A 24878-nucleotide genomic window follows, 5' to 3' on the forward strand; every position below is an offset into this window, starting at 1 on the left:
AAAAGCCTTTTAAACAGGATTATACCAACCACTGAGCAAATATTGTAAAAAAAATTAAAACCCACCAAAAACACACCTTAAAATCAGAGCTCCTGTTTGCTCTCCTTCAGACAGATTAGAGATTTGGAGAGCACAGATCTTAATCACAAGCTTTATTTAAATATCATTGTACAAAGAATAAGCTAGTCTGGGCACTGCATTCCAAATACAACCAAGTAATTATACCAAATCATTGGTAAATATAATCCCAGGACTTTGAAAATTAGCACTTAGTTCCAGACATTTGTGATGTATTTTAAAGGCAAATCCATTTTTCTACATCATTTTCCAATCCTTCAAGTATGGATAAAGTCTCCTTTCATCCACCCTCAAGGGTTGCAGTTTCAGAGGAAAACCATGGATACCTTTTTTATTCTTCTTGGTGTTTATGCACACATTGACCCCTTCAAACTGGGACTGTTTAATCTGTCAGTAAAATGACACTTGCATTTCTCCTACTCATGACATTGAGATTTTAATATTCTTTTTAAAGAGTATGTTTCATGCTTTTTGTTTTAGATTGCAATCTGCAGTTCAGCAGAGATCCTCCTGCATTCTAGAACCATGATGCTTCTTCCCTTTAATTTGAGTGGAAGAGACCTGTGAGAGCTGTAGTGTCCAATTATCACAGTAAAAATATTTTAAAGATTATATTTGTCTATGATAACCATCCTCTGTAAATCCATAATCAAAGACTAATTATCATTGTCATTTAAAATCTGCCAACAAGCTTGTGTTACAGTATGGGTGAAGCTTCACCTGAGAAGAGCCAGCGACTACACCTCAGTTTTGTGTCTGAGTCAGAACTTACATCCTTCCAGCTCCAAACAACTATCTCCTGTAACAAAACAAGCAGTAGGCATTAAAGAGCCTTACAGCAGTGGATAGTTACTGCTTTATAAAAATATGATTGTCAGCAGCATCTTTTTTTGCCTTAGGATAAGATCTGGGACTATAGGGACAAAGAAAGGGGGCAGGCAGAGTGAAACATTATTAAGTACTAACCATGGAGGAGAAAAAAGGAAAATTCCCCTGAGATGACAGGTTAAATTCTTCCCTTTGGGTTGCCTAGAACACTGTCAAGTTCCTATCAAGTTCCTTAGGCAAGTCAGAGACTTGTTTAAGTATTATAGGCAAGGAAACAAACAGACCCAGATTTCAAAGTCTCGTCCCAGAGCCAACAAAAACGCCACTTTCCCTCTGCAAGCTGTGCCTGTTGCTCTGTGTAAAGCTATCAATTACATCCTTTCCTAACTTGGCATTAAAAGTATCAAATTGCCCTGGCTGGATGAGAAACAGCCTCTCATCTGCTTCAAATGTGATGTTTTTATTGCTCGAGTCCAGAAGCTCCATTATTTCATTAGCACAGAGTTAACACCAGAGTGAAGGGAAAATGAGTGTACAGCCACTTTTTTAGCATGCATGAAGCAGAGCATCTTACTAAGGCCTGAATAATGTTGAATTAAGCCTTCACATTTAATAAAGCTGGGCAAGTCCACTGCACAAAGTATGATTTACCCTGCAAAGCATTTAAAAAGAACATGGATGTTTAGCAGGAAAGCCCAAAGGAAAGTGGGCTCAGGCATGGTTAATCAGTTCACAAGCAAAAAAAAAAAAAAAAAAAATTACATTCCTGCTGGTCTTGCTCCTGAAACATTGTGGTTTGCATGCTGGGTGAGAGCAAGCAGAGGTAAGTGAATATGTAACTAGACACAGGATGGGACTGTTCCTTCTTATGGTACTACTGATAAATCTGCTTAGCTGTATTATGAAATCATGGCTCTTCTCCTGCAAGCTGGAAATTTAAATGTGAGTACTTAGCAATGAGCATGCCAACTTCTCTATGAATCCTTCATTAATTTAAAGTTACTCATTTTCTTAAATGTCTTGCTCTGGGAACTTTGTAGTCCTGAGTCCAAATATACCAATTTCTGATTCAATAGGCACTTTAAAGTTATGTTTTTTCTATGCTAATATTAGAATTGCTGCTCTTGGCAGCATAGTTTACAGGAGGTGTTTCAAAACTAACTTATTTTGGCTTTTTTTAAGCAAAGGAATGGCATTCAAAGTACACCTAAGCTTTCCAGACATTCCATCCACACACCTAATTTAAACACAAAATATTGCTATGACATCTTAACATGAAGATCTCAGAGTATCTTAAACACACTGAATAAACTTCAGAGGACTATTCTGTGATACTAATCACAATTATTCTGTAGTTACAAGGACACAGTGACATGAGCTGTGAGCCAGCTACCTATGACCCAAAATAGAAAACAAATAGATTTTGTCTGTTTTGTGTCTGCGTATTTGCTTCAGGACATAGCTTCTCCGGGGATTGTTTTTGTTGATGTTAAAGCTGGCAGTCCACAAATCAGCCTAAATTAGTCACCTGCCCAGAACATACTAGTGTTTCAAAAGGGACATATTTTAAGCAGAAATTTAGCATTAAATGCAGAATCCTTAGAACTTTTAAGCATAACCTGTATTTATTTACCACAGTAGTAAATAAAGCCAGTGAATCACTGTATATTTCAGTTTCTTTTGCATCAGGCTGTTTGACACAATACTGTTTTCAGTATTCAGTACTGATAAAGAGGACTCTTGACCTCTTTTAAAAGAGTAATCTCTTTTGAGAATCTGAAGAGGTGACAAAGGATTTCTCAGTAATATAAATCATTATTAGGACCATGCCAACAAGCAAATTTGTGAGTCATTATTTTGATCCCCAAGTCACGTGCACAAGGTTAGTAGACATAATATGCAAAAACACACTCGACTACTTTGAAGAAGCAGATAATATTGTGTGCACACCTGTGGATAACTAAGCAACTATTCAACATCATAGAAGAGATAGGGGATTTTTTTGTGTTTCTGACAACACAGTTCTCTTACACAACTTATAGGAAATCCTTCACTGATGACTTCTGAGCCTAAATTACAAAATCCCACTTTGCTTTAAACAAATCCATTTCACTTTTGAATGTTTCCCAATGCTCTTCTGGTAGGTAAAAAAAAAAAAATAGGAAAGAAAAGAACCCACAAACCTCCAACATTCAGGGTTGTATTACACACAGGAACTAAAAACGTATTGCCCATTTGTTTGGAACGTGGTAAGTAGGCCACAGATTTCATTTTCTTAATTTTGAAACCCGTCCAAGCCAAAAATCTGAGCCCTTTCTGAAGCTTTGATTAGTGTTTAGATTTCAGTGGCACATATACAAAACCACTCTAGAGCCCTCCCTTGCATTTGTATTAATATTTGCAATATAACACACGCAAAGAAAGAAAAGTGGGCATCTAGGTAAGAGACCAGCCCTTAGCTTCCTCCCAGTCTACTTTAGCAACAGCACCTCTCCATCAGGAGGTGCTTCTTTGGCAAGGAGCTACAAAAAGCAGTCCCAATCCTTCTCTCCTTTCTAACTCTCAGCCAATCTGATTATCAGAGTTTTCAAGTACTCTGCCAAGGTACTGAGAAAAGATCACAGGATAAAGTCTAACAGCTACAACTGTGTGATTTAAGAACGAAAGTGACTTCATCAGTTCAGTACTGTTTCCTCTAATTACTGGATCATTTCCTATCTGGACATTTATAGTTTTTGATTATAAAGCTGCTAAGATACCTGTGATCACAGATGACTGCTATATTCAACAGCATCCAAAGTTCAAGGCAACAAAGTGAGCTCAAAGTTGCTTTTATCTTCCTTTCTGCTTAACCCTTCTGACACCCTGCACTATTATACAATAATGCAAGTTACTGCTTCTTTGCAAACTCACAATACCAGGGTGGGCAGGGAAGAACATTAGGGGGAAAAAAACTACCCTGGATTTAAAAATTACCTGTAATTAAATTTTAAATGTAAGGGCTCTGTTGTTTAGTAGTTTAGCATAGTTTTACTCTGTAACCTGAATGCCATTCAAAACTTTTGTTATCATTTTGGACTAGCTCAGAGATTTAAACCAGGGACCACTCCCTTTTCCCTACTAAGTGAAAAAAGAATAGAAATTAAAAAAAAAAAAAATTAAAAGAGAGATTTAAAAAGAAAAAGGGAAAAGAATGTGCATTAATTACAAGGTACTGACTGACCTGGATTAGCCTTTATTCCATGTCAGCAGAAAAGAATTCCGAACATCTGCATCAATTACAAGGACTGCTGTTCCAAGCGGACTTCTTGCGAGAAATAAATGAAGAAAACCAACTTTTGGCTTGTTTCTGTGCCTAAGTTTAACCCTGTGTAGTCTACTAATGAGATAGTACCTTTCTTACAAAGTCTTTCACATTATTTTAAGAACAGAGGAAAAAAACTCATCCAGTTTCTGCCTGTACACTTTAATTCCAAATGGCTGGGGGACCAGTTTTCCTCTATTTATAAATAATCCTAAGCATCTTAATCAAGTGGGAATAAGGAAAAAATGCCTTCTAGACAAATGAAAAGATGTGCAGGATTTCAGTGCACTCAAGCTCTAGCATTTCTAAAAGAATCCAAGCATTGTAAAGATTGCAAAAGAAGACATGAGAAACATATGCTGTCAGAAATCCTACACTGCAACAACAGGCAAAAGAAGCTCCATCTGTTCAATTTACACAGTCAACAAGCACCTGTCTGAGGGTCACAACCATTTCTTCAAACAAAAGTTTAATGGTTTAAGCTAAACACACAGACATGTTCAGTCTAGAAGCAGGACTGAGCTGATGGCACAATTAGGGATAAAAATCTTTTTGTCATGGTTGATTCTACAATATAAGTTATTGCTCAAAAGACTAAATCTCTTTCTAAACAATGAGATCCCAGAAACAAAACCTTTGCAATTCAGGTCTTCAGCTTCCAAAGACCACATTTTGCAGGGGATGGGCTCACACACCTATTGCAGAACTTCCAGGCTTTAGAAACTTCTAGACACCTCTCCAACAGGTGCAGATTCAGTGTTAATTCTCTTCATCAGGAAGTCCACAAAACTCCTGTGAGGACAAAAATTCCCACTTTTCTTCATACACCAAATCCAATAGGAAATATGTGTATTGACCAGTAGAATTACTGCTGAAATCAGCACTGGCCTTAGAAGAAAGATCAATTAACATCTACAATCAAACCATACAGTTTTGATTACTCTTACTTTTATAATTTTAAATTTCAGCTTTATACAAGGGACAGAACTATCAAAGGTATTCAAATACAGAAAGTCTCATATGTAACGGTTTTGCAGTTCTTCACAAAATCAAAGTTAAGACAACAAAGATGTCATCTCTGCAGGGACAGACTGTGCATTAAAGCCAGAAGAAACATTTAGAAGCCAAGACCTGGAAGAGGTTGCTAATTTGAAAAAAGGTAGAAAAAATGTAGTGACTTGCCAAGTGTTACTGTACCTTGTTCAGTTGAAAGAGCACATATTCTGTAAAACTATGAAGTGTTTCAGGTAAAATACATAGTAGCAGAACTTACTTTAATGGAAAATTTACTTTGAAATACATAATGTACTGGTAGAAAAATTATATCTGATGTATAAAGTATCAATTAGTTGTGTTTCTTGACAGATTGTAAAAACAGCTATAGACTGAAATGTTTGAACTGGGATTTTCATATATCTTTACAAAGTAACAAACTTAGTCAGCCAAATACAGTACTTGAATACATCCAGACTTGAGGAAGCTTGCCAGAATGTCTAACTTGGCAGAAAAAGATTAAGCAGGATCAAGTCTGGTCAACAGGCAGTATTTTCAGCTCTACGAGACTCAGGGGTTCATTTGGTTGGTTGGTTGTTTTCTTAGTTTTCTGGTTCTTTTTTCTCCTTTTAATATGCAGTCATTTTAGAGGAATTTTAAAGGCTTAAAACTGGAACCAAGAAGCTTTCCTGTATATCAGTGCTTACAAACACATTTGCAGTTTTATGTCAAAGGCAACCTAAATTTATTTTCCCTCCATACAGTATCTTCAGTGTGATTTTTCCTGCCCCACAAGCTTCCCTCCTCCCCATGTTCTCTGTATTTCACATTAAAGATTTCCTGGTATGACATTATCAGTGTGGCCTTTCCAGCTCTTTTATTCACATGCAGAGAAGGGTGTGGGTAACTTATAAAAGTAGCTGTAAAGTAAATATGCCTATAAACTCTGACAATTTTAGAAAAGGCAGTTATTTGTCTGTATTCAGAAGTGACAACAATGCAGTGACATTTTCCCACAACAGGTAAGTGCAAACTTGGTTTTGGATATCATGCTCTTCAGTCACAGCAGTAATTCCATGACTTTTACATTTGTGAACTTAAAAAGCTTGTGCAATAATTTTTGTTCTTAGTAAGACTTTGATTTCCCCACTTCTCAAGGAAAGGGTCCACAGAAGCCAGCTATCCAGGTAGCCCAGCTGTCTTCTAAAAATGTGAAAATCTAAATACAGGCTCAGCACCAACAAAGAAGTAGAAACTAAAAAACCGAAAACAACCCCAAAAAACTTCTCATTTAGAAACACTACATTCTTAAAACACCAAAGAAATGTACGAAGCAGAGTCAAATCCTGCCCCATCAGGGCTCATAAAAAAATTTACCTCTATCCAAACAAAGTCTAAACCACTATCTTCAGCCTGTTCACAAGAAAGAGGGCTCAGCACTTAAAAATGTCTTGCATTTCTGGTGGTTTTGGCTCACTCTCCTGCACCCTGATTACACAAACACAGCCCAGCTGGGGCCAGTGCTAGCTCTGATAGGGTCATACCACTCCTCCCTGGTGGCCAGGAGAGCTCAGTGTAGCACAGGGCACAGGAACACGCTGGGACAGTTGGATTTAGACCACAAAACTGCTCCAAAGGCATGATCTGAATCATATCCACATGTCTGCATCTGTCTGAAAGACGTGTGGCAAAAGGGACTGGAGCTGCTGAATTAATAATGTGGAGTCCAGGCAGGCCTGAAGTGATGAGCAAGTCGTGGTCTGTGATGAATGCACAGCATCCATGTATGATACAAAGGTTTAAGTCACAACAGAAGATTGCAGAGGCCCAGCTGTATGTAGCATCAGTTGTTCTGATTCTAAAGCAGAAAGTCTAGCTTTCTGACTTGACATAGAAGTTTCTGGAAGCTAGTGTACAGAGCAACTTCCCCAGAAGCAGAAAGCACTGTGAGTTCCCACTGCTGCTTCTCCAAATCAAATGAAGCTTGTCATGTCATCATGAGCCCTTCAGCTTTGAGTGTTGGCCAAAAAAACAGTACTTTCAGTACACCTGAAGCCTTGGAGAACAGATAAACTTAACTGTTAGAAAACCTTAGGCATTAATGCAAGGCCTGTTCAAAAAAGCCATCAGTCCCTGTCACCCTGGTTGTAGCCACATCTTGCAGAAAGAGCTGAAGAACTGTGACAAACACAGGAACTCAGATTCTCAACAGCATTCCATTTCTCCACCATGTGAAATGCAGGCATTATTTTTGTTAAGCATTTCTCTTATGAAACACTTAAAATATTTCTAAGCACTTCATTAAATGCACAACATTGACAGGAAATATGCAACGAGACGAATATTTTTATTTGTAGGTCCTAAAATTACCATTTGAAGATGTAGCCTGAAACCTCAGTGCTGCAACACAACTCAGCCATATAGCTCCTCACATTCACTGATCACTCCATAATTACAAGGAGCCACCTCCTTCCAGGATTGTAGCACAGTGCTCTTTTAAGACCAAAGCCCCAAGAAGTGGGGTCCAGGTATGTAAGAAGATGCAGGTGTGAGTTTTTTCCTTCAAGAGGTTGAAATGAGAGGGGGGTGGCAAGCAGCAGAACTAACCAAGAATCATTAATAACAAATATGGATTTAAAATACAATTAGGACACTCTTCATCAATATTTCTGAGGAGAGAAATGAGCAACAGTTCATGACAGACTTCACACCCAAGAAAGTCATCTTTCTGTCATAAGGATTACCTAGCTAACAGCTGGCAATGGAATGGGTCTTTAAATACTTTGCCTGTTTCAGGAGGTCACAAAATGTTTGTGTGGTGGGGTTGAGGAGGGCAGCTTTGGGACTCCTTCAGTTTCCCATTTGAAATTTGCCAAATGCTGTAAGATTAGACCAGTGTCTCTAGTTAATATTGTTACTTCTCTGAAGGGGAAAAGATCCTCAAAAATTTTAGACAGCCTTTAAACAAAAATAATGTATTTTACCACTACTCAGTTGTGAAAAAAAAAAATCACTAATGACATGAGAAAAATTCCATTTATACATATCATATTTGCAGTGTGAAGAAGGCTCTATGTCTCTTTTTGGGTGATTACAGAGCTCCTAGGACTGGGATCTAATACCAAGATTCTCACAGGGTAGGGATCCTAACTGGGGCCAAACCTTGAATGCAGCCATTTGCTTTTTGGGAGAGTTGTAGCAGAGTCTTATCTTCCTAAAGGATTTCCTGTTGCCTACAATTTGTATTCATATGGCAAAACCACAAAACATTCACGGCAGGACATTCCATCTTTAGAAACACTGGTTTACTTCAGATATGACCAGACAGAACCATCTCCTGGCCAGACACCAGGCAAAATTCCCTCACAATTAGCCTCACACAGGACTTGTTTCTTCCAATATTGCTTTCCATTGTGAAACACATACCCTCTCATGAGATAAGATTTAACCATGAACATGAAATTTTTATGCAGTGAAAAGTACAAATACACAAACTGATAAGCACCCTTCTTAACAAACAGACATTGAGAGCAAGCATGTGGTTTAGAATTATCTCTAGAAAGTAGACAAAACAGAACCCAAATAACTTGGATTGCCTGGCTTTCCTGAATGAGAAAAGTCCAGATTTCCTAAGACAGAGGTTAAGCTCAAATTCTTACCACCTTAATCAATTTTTTGGTCATTCCATCATTTGAAGCACAGGCTACATTGTGTGCATATGGGTAAACAAGTGTTTACTTCACCTGGAAGCAGTGTCCCTTTTAAATTATTCTACAATATATATGTTGGAGGAACCATTGCCAAGATGAATGTAAAGGAATTTATCTTTAAACCCACTCCACAAAAGCCACAACTAAGAACAGATTTAAAAACAAAAAAAAAAAATTGTTAACTTCTCATGTCTTGAACTGCTCAATTGGTTTTGCAGTGTATTCTGACCAAAGAGATGACCAGAAACTCATGTGGATATAATTGAAAGAATTAAAGTATTCTGTTTGCTCTTTTGTCTGCACCACTAATGGATCTGGGTACAGTACAACAAAAGTAGCCTCCTACCTTCACTCCGCTTCCCTGCTCTCCTCAGCTTGCTGACTCTTCAAGAAGTTGACTTCAGGAGTTTGACATATTGCTTCAAAATTTTTTATTGCTCATAAAACATCAAAACTACCTCCCTTTCTGGTTTATCAGCAAGCAGCATTTACCCCCTTTTTATGCTAAATAAAACTACAGGGAACCAATTAAAAAAACAAAACTACAACTAAGCTTTCCTCTGTATATATTAATCTCTCAAGTTTAAATTTAGGATATCGAGGCCTCTCAGCCCACTTCTAATGTCAGTGGCATAGTTTGAAATTACTGCTAGATATAGCAGTATAACATTATATGTATATATATATATATATACACACACACACATATAACTGGGTAAATAAACAGCAAAAAATAGTGATACTACTACCAGGCTTACATTTGCTATCTATATAGCACCTGTCAAAATTCTTCAGAATAAGTGGTCAATAATGGGGAAGTACCTGTGGTGCTGCAACTCAAACAGCAAAATATGGTTTTATCTTTATTTTTACTACTGTGGATCTTTTGGTTTTAAGGATATGCTCAGCACAGGATGAAATAATGTAACCTTGACATTGTAATTTAACTTAAGAGTTGCAGCTCACTTTAATTGGTAGCAAGTAATTAATTTTTGTCTGTTATCCTTCCATGTCCTTTAAGTTACTTTGGAAGAAATATGGCTGGGGAGGAGGTGGAATCAATGAATCTGAAAACAGATTTCTGGCTTGTCACTTGAACAAAGCAGCAAGGCAAAATATGACAGAAATTCCAAAAGGGAGGGAAAAAGCACAGTTGTGGGGATGAAAGCTGATTTACATTTAAGAAACTGTTGAAAGACTAACTGTTGCTATTACTTATTTTCCATATATTAACCTTGTGCAGTTGCCAGCAATCTGGATTGTGTTTCCACACAATGACTTAGAATATATGATAGTAAAGAAAAACACCTCAAATCACCACCACCAAAAAAAAAAAACCCCAAACAAGCCATTATGAAACTGGTAAAGGAAACTACTTTAACTCAGCATTTTTAATAGGACAATTTTCATTATAACTGCCTTTTTAGGCTGTTTCAATTATTGCAGAACAGCAATTTAACACCTAGTAGCTGCTTTAACAACAATAACTGTTCTGTTTGGGGACAAAGTCTTCCCAGTAAAAGAATCTCAAGAGAGGCAATGGTTATCAATCCCAATCTAGAAAGAGCAGATGCAAAGCATACTGCTAAGATCTGTAATCACAGAATAGTACATTTATGTTTTTACTCCAGGTCATAAATAGCTAAGACTCCAGTATTAGAGTGTAACTTCTGGTTGGGACCTTCTCCAAAAACTGCTATGGTACTTAAATTATTTTTAAACACAAAAAGCTTATTTTTAAACCTGCAATAGCTTTTTTTTTAGGATCAGCAGCACATTTCTGAGGTGATAAGCAAGACAGATGCTAAACATAACACAAAAATTTAAAAAAACTATTTATAAAGGAGTGTTCAATCAATCTTTTTGTCAAGCATTTTATATACACAGCTAAGCTCAAAATAATTAATAAATTCAATAATTAGACGCTGTTTATCATTCCTGATAGGAAAAGGAATTTTTACACTTCCATACACTGATAATTAGTATGCCACTTCTTTCTTTTCTCTAGCAAGGAACCTTTGCTCCTCCAAGAATGTTTGAATTATATTTCTCTTGATTTGAAAGATAAATTTAGAAATAAATTAATAACATTAGGACTCAGAAGGGCTTTAAAGAAACTAGCTGGTTTTCATCAAGATGCATCACATTTGACTGCTTCATGTAAGCCACATTTAGCCTCCCTATATTGAACTACCCCGAACGGGTTATTTAATATGTGCACATTATGTGTGAAATATTATACACATAATTTTACATTGTGTGCAATTTATTGATACAAAAGCAAAAAATGCATCAAACTCAACTGCTACACTTCTTAATTGCTTGAGAACTAAGAATTAGTTACCACTGAAACAGAAAAATATAAGTAGTTCTTCGAAAATGGGATCACTGATATAAAAAAACCCTTCATAGATTTCCAAACCTCAAGTTTAAGCAGTTCAGGCCACATAAGCTTTTTATAATTCATGGATGACTGGAACACTGATCTTTGGCAGGATACCAGCCAGTAAGGACACCAGGGAAAGCGCTCGGCATTTGAAGAACAAGTCATTCTACCTGTTAATGGCCCAACCTTTGTAATCAGTGACTTAATCACCATTACGTTACAGCAACTGCATCTTCACTTCTGATGGGGAGCAGGCTTTACTGTACACAAACATTTCACAATGTCCAGAACAGTCTTCCTCTCACTGCCCTTCACTGCCCTAGATCAAGACTGCCACCTCCTCCTCCTCCTCTTCACTGAGCTGAGGAAGTTTAGAAGCCCATCCAGTTTCAGCCTGTTGGCGACTGAGAAAGAAAGTGGGACCCAGCCAGAGTGGCTCAGTGACTAAGGCAGTTCACCAAAGTGCTTTCAGGAAAACAGCCAGTGGATTCAAGGCTGTGGTTTAACGCCTCAGGCACTAGCAGAGAACATGAGCTGTGCTGCACCCCGCAGGGGCTGCACACCGACTGCCTTCGGCTCCTGGGAATGCTCAACTTCTGCGGGCTGGAGGCTCGCCCACACGTCAAGAGTTATGACAAGAGTCATTATGCCTTGTGACAACAGCTTACAACCCCTTTTTCAAAGGAAGATGTGCCACCCTCTTGCAGCGTGCACAGGGAAGCCAACAATTTAGTGAGGAGTCAGAAACAAAATGTCCAATAACATCACCCTTCCACTTCGCTCTTCTCCCATTTCCAATCAGATTTCAAATCTACTTAGGCTTCATCACCTCCTTTTATAAACACTAGGGTTAAGAATTTCAGATACTGTCTTTATACAGAGACTTCCTCCTCCATCAAGATATGATTCTGGGGGCATTAAAAGCTGCTGCAAAATGAGGCTATGAAGAGTAACTAATAACCTGGCACAGAAAGATTGAATTACTGGGGATAGTGAGGATATAAAAAGCATGTACTATGCTTCCCCCATCACTTTTCTAGCTTCCAACCATTTTCAGCTAAAGACCTTTCCTTAGTTTACAATGGCTCATTTATTTGGAGATGTCTTCTCTGGTCTCCCTTTTAACTCACGATTTTTAAAAATTCACAATATTATTTTGCAGGGAAGTCCACAATGTCCACCACCTTCTGCATAAATAGCCAAGGCCTTTTATGTTCCATCTCACCCACTCAGTGTCAGCACACAATTTTTTTGTGCCCATCTCAGCCCAATGATGTACCATCAAGCCTACAAGGGCACTATCACCATAATTTCCTTCACATACACATAAGATCTGAAAAAGCTTTAGATAAGATGCTTCATTTTCCCATCTATTTCTGTGTTTCTTTAAAAGGGGTGCAGTAACAATAAAGTGCAACAACAACTTTCTCCATTACACATGATGCACTGAGAGCCCACGCAGCGCTGGGACAAAAGGCAGCACGCAGCACTTACTAACCCATACAACCACACCCTGGCACTCCTGCCATGAAAGAGTCAGCCTTGGCAAAATCTGGAAGTAGGAATACTGATGCTATTTTCTTCACTGCATTTGAAGTGTATGATCCATGGGGCTGTGCTTGCACGTTTTTCCTGTGCAGTGTTGCACATTACAGCAAAAATAGCACACAAAGCTAAGTCAGAGGAGTAACAAAATGCTATGAGACATCACAAGCAGCAACAGAAAGAGCTGGCAGGCTCCCACTAGTGCCATCAGGTACACAATGCAAGGAAAACCACTGCTTGTTGCTGCAGAATATTTTACAATGACATAAGCTTGCTGTCCACAGGGACTTGTCAGTTTTGGCTGTTTATAAAGCCCAGGTGTAACATTCGTTTCCTTCAGGATGCAAGTGTGGACCATGAAGTCAGTAAGAGAGGATCCAGCTGTGGGAAGTCATGCCTCTTACTTAATGAAAAAGTTGGTGTGGGAAGAGGGAAAGGAAGAAGACTTTGTGGGAATTTAACTTCCTCGTGTCTTCTTCAAATATGCCTGCTTAAGGCACAGAAAAACAACAAGTCAAGCTAACTGGAGAAACTGAATAAAGGTTCTCACATCCATATATATTTTCTAAGTGTTTTGCATAAAGCTACTGCTAAGGTATCACTTGACTGATATCCCAAAAACTGAGTCTGTGAATCTTCCAAATAGATACTAAGGTAGACCTCATCTGGTTTCTTTGAAGCAAGCCTAGCTATGTTATGAACAGCTGTTCACAGGTATCAGGACAAAAACATGAATCCACTATCCACAGGATGAAACCCTTGTGTTTTATGAAAAAATTTTCAGTATCGTCAAAATTTTGTTAAGCTAGAAAAAGTTTTAATCCTATCAGACAGATAATTTGTAGTGAAAGAATTCTACAGTCATTCCCCTAAATTTTTGCAAATAAGTAACTCCTCAGCTCCAGCTACCATCATGAGCAGCACCGTGAATCACAGCAGCCTCTCTAAAGGAGAGAGTAGGAATTCAAGCTGTGGCTGGGGTGCTCCTGTCACAGCCTCATTTCCAGTGGTTAACTATACTAGAAGTTTAAGAGCGACTTTTCAGCAAACACAAGCAGAAAAAAATGGTAATTCCTTTGCAAGCTAAACCAGAAATACACTCAATCCACTTCCTGGTATTGACATAGTACATTGTTCTAAATGCATCCATTGTAAATAGAATATAATAGCTTTGCCAAAGGAAACCAGTTAAGAAATAGTAATACGTGGATCATGGTAGGAGTTTTTTGTTTTAATTTGTTTGTCCACCACTCCTTGATAACTAGACAAGCTTCTTGAAAAGTATTTTTCCCTGTGTGATATGCATACACTTCCATCTTTGCAACAACCAAATCTCCAGGTCCTGGGTTTTTTCTCCTGATAGCACAAAGCCAGCATTGACATTTATAAATACAACTGTTGACTCTAAAAGGTTTGACAGAAGAGGTGGCAGAAAAGCAAACAGTCTGCCCACCCACTGGGGACCCTCGAGTCAAGGACTAAGTTACAGTAACTTAATTACAGGAAACTCCTTTCTCAATTGTCTGCTCCTGTGTGCTCCATGGCTTTACGGGAGTATATGGAGCAGTGGGTCAGGGGCAGGGAGGGGCCCTGCTAGGTTAAAGCAACACTGGCTTTTCCAAAGTTTCCAGATAATCAGTTACTTGCCAACACTTTGCTCAACCCAACTTGACCCTGATGAACATTAGAGGTTAATTGCTATAAATCTGTAACAACAAATACACCTTTTTCTTTTCTTTTAACCAATGACTGCAAGAATATTTCTTTGGGGAAAAAAAACAAGCAGTAATAAGTTGTTATGATTTCTGGAAATAATTACAAAAGTTCACATAAATGTTTATGCATATAAGGAGGATTGCTATTTGAATCATGAGAAATGAAACACCCACTTCTCAATTCTGACTCAGTCATACCAGCAAAATATTTCTACATACCAGTTAGCTGTATAAATGCTAATTGAATAGAGATATATATGATTAAAGACTAACTATGGAAGTTTATCTTGTAAGCCATGCTGCAGCAGCCACTGTCATATATGTGTGATCTTTTTTTTGGTAAACATTATCATAACATCTTTGAATGTATTTATTACAATAAACCATCACAAACTCTCATTAACTTCCAGCACTCATGACTTCATATCATTAGACTGTTTTATCTATACTAGAGCATTTTCATCAAGACATAAAAACAGGTCTCTTAAGTGCAGTTTCATTCATCATTATTCATTAGCTCATTTTTTTTTTAACATCTAAAAATTAGTTCCTAAAGAACAATTAAAAACAAAGCATCCAGATTAAATCTGGATAAAGTTTTGTTTTAGTAAACATTGCATTTGTTAAAGCACACACACAAAATTACACAGAATATTCTGAGTTGGAAGGGACCCACAAGTATCAGCAAGTGCAACTCTAATGTGAATGGCCCATACAGGGGCTAAAGTCGTGACCTTGGCATTATCAGCATCCTGCTCTAGCCAAAAGAGCAAGGATATTTCATACAGACTCTGGAATAACTTCAGAACCTCTTATCACAACAAAGTACAATGAAACTGCAATTTGAAAACAAAAATTCAGAATAATCTTGTCATTTTAGTCAGCTATATTTTATTGTAGGCTTTTGCTTCAAGTGAACTCACTCCAATGCTTTTAGCATAAGCATTTATTTAAAAGGATGACACACAACATGTGCATCAGAGAGAGCTCAGTCTTTAAAAGATTGGCTGTAATTGCTTCTCCTCTTGTGTGGAGAGTTCTCCCAGTAACATGTTAAGCTTTACAGTAAATTTTAAAAAGGCCCTCTGCAGTTAAGCATAATTTAATACCCTTTACATGAAGAGAATTACCTTTCTCTACCATATTTGATGCACTTCTTGAAATTATTATTGCAGCTTGCTCCTCCATGCCTTTCAAATGCCAAAACTGAGGTTCAAAATCTATGAAAATACTTAAAACTAAATTTTGAGACATCTGTCTTGAGGCATCGAAACAAACAATCCTGAGCTGTGAACTTTACTCAAACTAAACCACACATTTTAATTAATATAGTCCTTGTTTGAGGACAGCAATGATCTAGAAAGCAAGGATATACAAAAGCTCCTATAGTTTTGACACAATACTGTCAGAAACACCTCACAATGGAATACGAAATTTCACTTCACATGAAATAACAAATTTTTATAAAATGCTTTAATGACACATCCAGTGATTCTGGGGAAGGAATCAAGTTAGGCAGGGTTACAATTTTCTTCAAAGAATGAATTTTCCCTGAAACCAAGTACCAAACCTTCAGATGAGGGAATTCAAAATTAAGAGACCTCAAGAGGAAACAAAATAGTCTGACTGAGCATTTCAAGATTCCACTGATTTAGTGAAAATCACAGGGACAATTCCTCCTTGTATCAATCAACCCACATCTCACATGTCAGCTTTGGTTCTGTGAGACTCAAGTATCCCATACAAAAAAACTGGCTTCAAGTTAACAAGATCTCTTTAACAAATGGGACAAAACATCTCCAGTGCTGAAATCCTCGCAGTGCACTTCCCCATTATTATGTATTTTAGGACAATCATGGATGTTGGGCTAGGGAGGGATGGAGGGGTTACTCCAAGACAAGTGAAAACTTCCTGCTATCTAGATAAACATGCATATATAATATTAATTCAGCCCTCCCTTAAAATTAAGGCCAGAAAGGGAAAGTCAGTCTTTAACTTCAAAAAATTCCTCACTGAATCCAAATACTTTTTTTTTTTCAACAGACAAAAGAATGGAAGAAAACTACTAACCTTCACTTCTGGGCACAGGCTCTGTAGCACCTGGTGTTTTATCTGGCATCTCTGCAGACACAGGCTTAGTAGAACCTAATGGACACAAAGCAAAGGAAGAGTTCTCCATCAAAACCAGCACGTTCCAGTAAGACACTCCCCTGCTCCACAGCCCCTGTGAAGGATGGGTTTTCAGCTTTCATCACTTCTGTGTCTGTGTGTAAGAAGTGTAAACAGACAAACTTCTCTCAGGATTAACTGCAATACCATTCAGGAGGCTCTCAGTTGGATGTTCTACCAGGTAGGTAGGCACAAAAGGACCCTCTCATACTGAGAGCACTAATTACATCTGGTGCACTTCTGCCTTTGATTTTACACATTTTTCTGCCTCAAGTAATTTCGAGTGAGAGGTCTATGAACTGAGATGGAAGAGCTGCTTACACTCAGGTACTGCTGAAGTTAACCATGTAGTGACCATCTGGAGGGTCACAGCAGCCTGCATCAAACAGAAAATCCCACTAACTTAAAGCTTTACTGCACTGTAGAGCACCAACATTTCTTCCAGCACAGCAGTGGGCAGAGAAGAAAAGGCTTCTCAGGAAGGCAGTGAACACATCTCCTCTTACAGCAACCTTATGTACCCTCTGTGGTACTGGCCAGCGGTCAACATCTGGCCACCATACACTGGTTGGGATTTTGTATCCTCCTTTCCAGCACCTTTGAATACTTTCCCATCACCAGCAATGCTGACACTCCATTTTACATAATCAAAGTTTCAAGATCAGACAGGATGCACCAAGACCAGACAAATCAGAACAAGGATGATTCTCTGTCTGAAGGAGTTTGTGTGCCAGATGGGACTTCACCTCAGCTGACAATTCACACAGTTCAGTGATGTGTACAGCACTGTACAGACTGCACAGCATCAGAAGTATTCACATAAGGACCCTAATTCCTAATGAATTTTGAAGATTTGGCATGCAGTTTTCAAGACAGCCATCAGATCCAGAGTTATTGGAGACCTCCCTGGATAACCCTGCAGCAGAACCGAGACTAAACTCAAATAAATGGCCCTTTTTTCCTCCCTTCTTAAATTACTTGGCTTTCAAATTCATATAGCTTGTTTTGAATCCTATCCTCAGACATAAAATGAAAACATTTCTGCCCTAATGTCCAATAAAGATCTTAGGTTTACATTACAACCAAGCTATACAAAATTTGTAGGATTTCTTAAGCTCTTAAGCTGTTTAAGTCATGAAATAGTATTTCAGGTGTGTTATCCAGGGCAAGTATATGTGTCATATTTAATTCACAAATATGTAAAATACTTAGAAACATTAGACACAAGTGAAGCTACACTCCACTAGCACTTCTTAGGGTAGAAATTAGTTTCTATTTAGCTGATGGAAATTCTGCTAGATTTTCTATATGATTTTCTAGATCAGCCAATTAATCTCTACTCAAGATTAAATCCACCATGTCTTACTCAGGAATTACTTTGTCCTTAACATAGACGTTTCATCCACACAACAGTACACATACTGTGAGCTAGCTAAACATCTTCTCTAACTCCCCCAAATTAATAGCTGTAATGCTTATCCACCTGAAGGTCTGGGTTTATGAGTTCATAAAACACAGCTGGACAGTGCCACAAACTGAACAAACAAGTGTGACCACAACAGAGGCTTAAACAACTGTAAAAACCTTGGGGTCTCCAAACTCCTTTATAAATCTGTTGTAAAACAGAACCTGCTCTCCACAAGACAATTAAAAAATGAATTTGTTCTTCAAACAGATTACTCAGATTTAATTATCTATGCTTATCATCACTAAGCAGTTAGCTAGAACAAATACACCAACTAATTCTAAAACTTGGCAAGCTCGTGTCTAACCCTCTGCATTCAATGATGCACTACATATTCTCTGAACATTACACAGCTTTATAAATCAAATTTCAGCTATCCAATGATTAACTAGTAAAGTTGACAGGAACCAGTTAATCACACAATATATTTGAAATGAGAAATTCCATCAATAAATACTGTATTTTCTTTCTGTGAATAATTTTAAAATACAAAAACCATTTTATTTAAATTTTAAAGAAATCTTTTAATATCACCTATTCAGGAAAAAGTATGTTAAAAATGGAAAAACACAGATATCCACATATTTGTTTTCTGGTTTTGGTTGGTTGGAGTTGCATAGACTTGAAATAAATATGTTGAGTAAACTTCACCATGAAAATGCTCACAGAGTCACTTACTGAGATATTAATGACAATAAAAAGAAAATAAATCACAAGTCTCAGAAATAATTTTGGGCTTCTTCACTAACATTTTGCAGAGGTGCGAAATACAAGTAAGAAAAAAAGACCTTTTTTTCTTGCCTCTTCTGCCCTGATTTTTATTTACATAAGTCAAACCCTTCCTTGTCTAAAGTAGGCCAGCCTTTTCTACTTGGCCTTCTAAGGAAGTGACAGCCTTGCTTTTCTGTTATCTAAACTCAAAACCAGAGAGCAATTTTACTGCAAGTAAGACACACCCCAACAGTCATTTATCCGAATTTAATGGAGTTCCTGTGCTTATCCCTTGCTATGGAATATGACCTATCATTCCCCAGTACAAAACCAAGTGGGATTCAAATGGGTGTTGAATGACCTTGTCATTTTTAATAATGGAATAGTAACTTGAAAGCTGGATCATTCAATTACTGCACACAAACCAAGGTATTTATTGAACAGGTTCAGACCTGCCACTGCTGCAACAACTCTGTCTCAACAGATCATTTGGATAATCCATGGCAATTTTAAAAACTACAGTTTAAAAACTACAATGGTTTTCTACAGACTTGCCAGTTTAGCAGCTCTGCATTACAAAACATGATAGCAAGGGCTTAACATGGCTACAACACTTCAAAGAAAGTCAGCCTCTGTGCCTAGAAAAGTGCAGCTTCAGAACAATGTCTCAAAACTCTCACACCTCCAAGATCCATGAGTCCAGCTGGTAAACTGACACTGCCAAGTCCACCCCGAAACCATGTCCCTAAGTGCCCCATCTATGTGTCTTTTAATCTCCATGTATTTCCACCTCTCCCCTGGCCAGCCTGTTTCAATGCTTGAAAAACCCTTTCCATAAAGAATTTTCCCCCCAAAATATTCTTGTCACTGTCTGTAATGGTTTCCAGTAATGAAACAGTCTGAAATTTGTTGCTGCTTTTTCTAAAGCTTACAGGAGATTAGTTATGCCAGAATTGCACAACTAGGTGCAAACACGACACAGTCTTCAGAACTTTTCCAATTCATTGTCAACTGAAAACATTACATCTAAAAACTGAGGTCCAGTAACATGGCACAGAAAAGTATTTTATTAATTCTTTAAAAAGTACACAAATCTATATATTGTTAAAAATACCTTTCCCCCTTTCTGTCTCATTAATGCAAACCAGTTCCATGCTATTGCTAGAAATTGCAGAATATACTAAAAAACTTTAAAAAAAAAAGAAATACAGAACTCTGCTGTTGTTTTCTGCAACACACCAAGTTCTGAATTATTGAAAAAACAGAAGTCACTGTTGAGCATTCCTTTATTTATAAAATTCCTCCTTTAAATCTAGGAAGGAAATCTCTGACAAAAACTATTAATCAGATGAGGAAACTAAATCTCCCTCTCTCTGCAGTAAGGCCAAGCTGGACTCATGTAAATTCCAGTCAAAAAGCAGCATTTGGGGTACAAGCTTGCTAGTAAACGTAAAAGGAAATAAGGCTTGCTTGCTTTCTATACAAATAACTTCCACTTATCCATACAATCTTAGTAGTAGTAGTAGTATCCTAAAGCTTTTAAGTACATTTCAGGTAGACCCTTCTAAATACTCTTTTGCAATATAATTATTGGAATAGTTTTAATTTTCTCTGAATCTCAGGCTCAGCTATTCTAGTAGACCATGAAGTACCTTGTATTTTTGAATTCATCGGTCAAAACTGCTACCTATTGCTTAGAGCACTTTTTCACAGAACATCTTAGTAAGAGAACTTGAAATACATATGCATTGATAATTTATGAATAAACACAGCTATACTGTTTACATTGCTCAGTTAAGCAAAATTCTTTTAACAGCAACCAAAACCAGTCAGACGTATGACCATGCATTTTCATGGGCCATAATCAGCTAGGGCCACCCAAACAGGCATACTGGGAGGTCCTAGTTCAAGAAATTTTTTGTTCCTACCAGTAGATTGATTTGCCTTTAAAATCCTGAGCTGCTAAAAACTGCAAATCAGCTTTAGCGTTATGAAAAACATAAGATCCTTTAAACACAGCATCTAAGCCAATAGTGTGCTGTAGGTGAATTAGTAAAACATTCAAATTTATAGTACATGGGTGGCTAGAAAATACTTTTAAAAAATCATGCTCACAAAATATATGGATTACTCGTGTTTCACAGACAAATATATTCCTTGCCTCTTTAATTAACTGTACTTTGCAAAAAAAAAATCCAAATAAAAGAAAACCAGCAGTAAGGGTTTTCAACTATTCAAAATCACTATTAATCACAATTTTCACTTTTAAAGTTTCATGGACAAATTTCCATTGGAGAGAAGACTTCTGTTCTACTTTCATTCTTTGAAAAATTTATTTGTATACTCTCAAAAAAGCATCCAGGCTTGAAAGAGACCATTGTTTGTCACAGGACTGTTTGCAGATGTAACTATGGAGCTCAGCTATGCATTTATGTCGAACAATGATCATCACTAACCAAAATCTAACCTGACCCTCCTCCTTTGTGTCAAACCCCTGGCCCTTAGTCTACATCTGTTACAAATAGCTGGAAGTGATCATATTCAAGAAACTTGGATTTCTTAAACTTGCCAAATACAGTCACTTTGTAGTGACAGACACTGCACTTCTCCCCCAGATTCCACAGGCACAATCAACATTAATATAATATTCTGCTGTGGTCACTTTATTCACAATCAGGATACATGTTCCCTTATTACAATTTTAAATGCAGCCTTTTACAGATTAAACAGTCAGTGCTTTGTACACACATCAATACATGTAAAACAACTGAAGTCCTGAAATTCTACATTACATTCTGTGCTGTCAACACAGCTGTTGGTGTATTTTTTAACCACTATCTAGATGAGTTCTTTCTGTTGCAATTAAAAAAAAAAAAAAAAGGTGCAAGAGGGGTAGAAATAAAATAGATATTAGTAGTTTTTTTGACATGAAATATTTTGTAAAATAACAGGACAATTAGATGCCCAGAGACAGCCTGCACAGCCACCCTTCTTGGATGAATGGTACTGGATATTGCATTTCTGAATGCAAAACAAGTCACAGAACCCCAAAACCAGCACTCACATTATCAGGTTTCACAATGAACTCCAAACTCCAAGGATGGCTACGGTAAAATTCATACTTTCAACACACTCAGACTCTGACATCTGAGCGTTAAACACTGCATATTATATTTGTTAGAGAATAAGGACATCTGTCCCTGATCTAGTTTTTGCCATTTGTTTGCCTACAAAATCCCTTCTGGAGCAGATGCATTGCTGCTCTGAACCCCACTAGAATAGCATTGATCCCAGGTCACATAAACCATAAAACAAGTTTAAATGCTAACACTAACACAGTTCTTTCACATGAACCAAGAAGTGACACTGAATGAAACCCTAAATAACATTGACTTAAGGGATAGCAGTTATGAGGACATAAACCAAGCCCTCATTTCTGCTCCTATTCACCACCATCCCTCAGCCTTCCAAAGTATTATGGCAGTACCTGTTTAAGATTCAAACGTTATTTCAAGTTCATAGTTATTCCTTCAAAAATTGCACAGAATTCTAATGGCTCCTTTTATTCCCTTCCAGCAGTACTCTGGACATGGGTGTGAGTTACAGCTTCCCTTCTACAACAATGTCCCACAAAAATCTTCCAGTCTTTTCCCCCCTGCACATCAGCACATACCAAAATGTTTCAGCTTTGAGGGATTTTGGAGTTTGGGGGTTGGATTTTGTGGGGTTTTTTTGGTAAGATGCTACAGATTTTGCTGATATTCCCAAACTATGTCATCCTTTCACTTTCTTTTCCACAGAAAGGCAGTAACTGTGACACTTAAGACAAATGTGGCAAGAGATGAGCTGGTCCAAACAAGACCCTCTGATCTATATTGGCAAGAAGGAGCAAAGCCCCCTTTACACACTTACCCATTGACAAAAGTCACAGTAACGTCACTCTCCTGCCCACTTCTTCTTTCATCTACAGCATCCTCTGCCTAGTTTCTGGAGCTAATCACCCATACTGTGGCTCCATTCCAAAATACTTAACTTTTTGCCAGCAGGCGAAGACCAAATCACAGAATCCCTTTGTCACTTTCATTCTGGTTTACTGTAATTCACAGTGTTTGAATGTGAAAAACATCAGAAATGTTCTAATGTAAGGAATGAGCTGCCTAGCTCCTCTGTGGTTTAACTGCTACACGTATGTCTTCTTCCTCCTCCCGTCTCTACAACTTTTGAATCCATTCCCAGCACTATTCCAAGGTTTTGGTCATGGCTTTCCAAACCCACTAAAAGATCAAGTTCAGCAGCTAATCACCACGTTTCAGTCTGCAAGGCACGACAGTGTGTTTTTTACAAAGTAACGCCGGATATGAGGTCTAGAAGGGCATGTGACACAATATTTTCTCCTTCAAACTTTGTATAGAACTTCTAGAAGAGATGAGCTATACTCAACTTTTGGTCTGTGTCCAACCACATTGCAAGGCTCCTTACTTAAAACAGCATATGCTGCTTCTATGCCAAGTGAAACAAAGAGGAAAACTCCCCACAGGGTCTTGTGGGAGGAGGAAGAGGGATCAAAACCTTGACTGACACTCCCCAAATATCCTTGTGAAGCATATGCTCAAAGCCTAAGCAGAAAGACATCCGCTTTAATTGGTGAAATGCGTGTATTTCCTGCATGTATTTATTAACTCTGTGCTAATCATAGTAGTTTCTCAGCTCAGCAGAAGCACTGTGTTTCAAACTCAAACAATCTCCGTGCAGTTTGTAGGAAATTCCTTAGTATAACTAACCACTGCTATTTCTCTTCCTGTAAAAATGAACCACTGACGAGTATTTTTGAAAATATTTTTTAGCACGTTCTCTATTCCACACGCAGCTTTGCCCAAGACGACAAGGAATCACGCTGCGCTGCAGCACGCCGACAGAAAACCACCCAAGGCGTCGCTCCGTGCGCGGCGCCGGGCAGCGGCGGCAGCGCATCCTTGCCGGGATGCTGGGAGCCGCCGGGCACCGCTTCCAGCGCAGCTCCCGCAGGTGGCACTCGCCGCTGCTCCAAGGGGAGACAAAACAGCGCTCGCAGCAGAGCCCGTCTCGCCCTCCTGGTCAGCGTGTCGGGCGAGGGGTAAAAATCATTCTGAGTCGTCGTGCCTATCGCTCAAATTTGGATTTAGGGGTGGGTAGCCTGACAGCTAAGTTGCTATATCACCTCTTGCATATTTCAAAACTCCCTATAACCAGAATGAACAGAATTATGTTGTAAAGCACTGGGCATTTTCCAAATTCTGTACACATATTGCTTCTCTCATGTCTTTGTACAGTGTAGTTAATCTCAGCAGCTCTTCCAGCTCTTCATTAAAGTTAAAAACCCCCACGTGAACAAAGGAAAAAAAAAATCCATCAAAAGATCATGTTTCACTTACATACAGAATGTCTGTCACTTCAGACACTTTCTTTTGAATCTAAGCTTGAGAAAACAGACAGACTTAGGTACTAAGTGGCTCAGCACAGGACATGCCTGACATACACTGATGAAAACCAAGGAAAAGCAGGATAAGCAGGTCAGTCCCGAGATATTTAGGGACTCAGAGGCAAGTCCCAGCACAGACCGTTGTGAGTACAGCAGTAGCAAGTCACAGCTGCCAAGAACAGCTATCGTTATCACAAAATACTGTTGTCATCTACTCAAAGAAATCTGCTACTCAACAACCATACAGTGAAGCACACAATGTATTCTAAGCAAAGCATTTTCTGAGCAAATTAAGAGCCCCACGTAATGCATTACATGTAGTTACTCTGCAAAAACCAACCAACAGCATAGTTTTCTTTATTGACTCTTAGAAAGACAGAGATAAAATCTTTTAACTGAGCTTTCCTTACATTGCTTCCTGATTTCATTTTTCAGATAATAGTACTTCTACTGTTAAGTGCTAATTAGGGCCACACAAAGAAAACTGAATTTGAAACAAACCTATTTAAAAAAAAC

At 38.1% G+C, this 24878-nt stretch overlaps 1 protein-coding gene across 4 annotated transcripts in view; it reads right to left on the reverse strand.

The window, feature by feature from the left end:
• The window catches only part of PLEKHG1 (pleckstrin homology and RhoGEF domain containing G1), a 126197-nt gene that overhangs the window by 72229 nt on the left and 29090 nt on the right, over nucleotides 1-24878 (reverse strand). For all 4 annotated transcript variants that reach the window (XM_059841978.1, XM_059841980.1, XM_059841982.1 and 1 more), the window contains exon 3: nucleotides 16630-16704. In XM_059841978.1, the coding sequence (XP_059697961.1) occupies nucleotides 16630-16678 (49 nt within the window). In that variant the 5' untranslated portion in view covers nucleotides 16679-16704. The remainder of the gene's footprint in view (nucleotides 1-16629; nucleotides 16705-24878) is intronic.

This window comes from Haemorhous mexicanus, chromosome 3, assembly GCF_027477595.1.
Source record: "Haemorhous mexicanus isolate bHaeMex1 chromosome 3, bHaeMex1.pri, whole genome shotgun sequence".
Lineage (NCBI taxonomy): Eukaryota > Metazoa > Chordata > Aves > Passeriformes > Fringillidae > Haemorhous > Haemorhous mexicanus.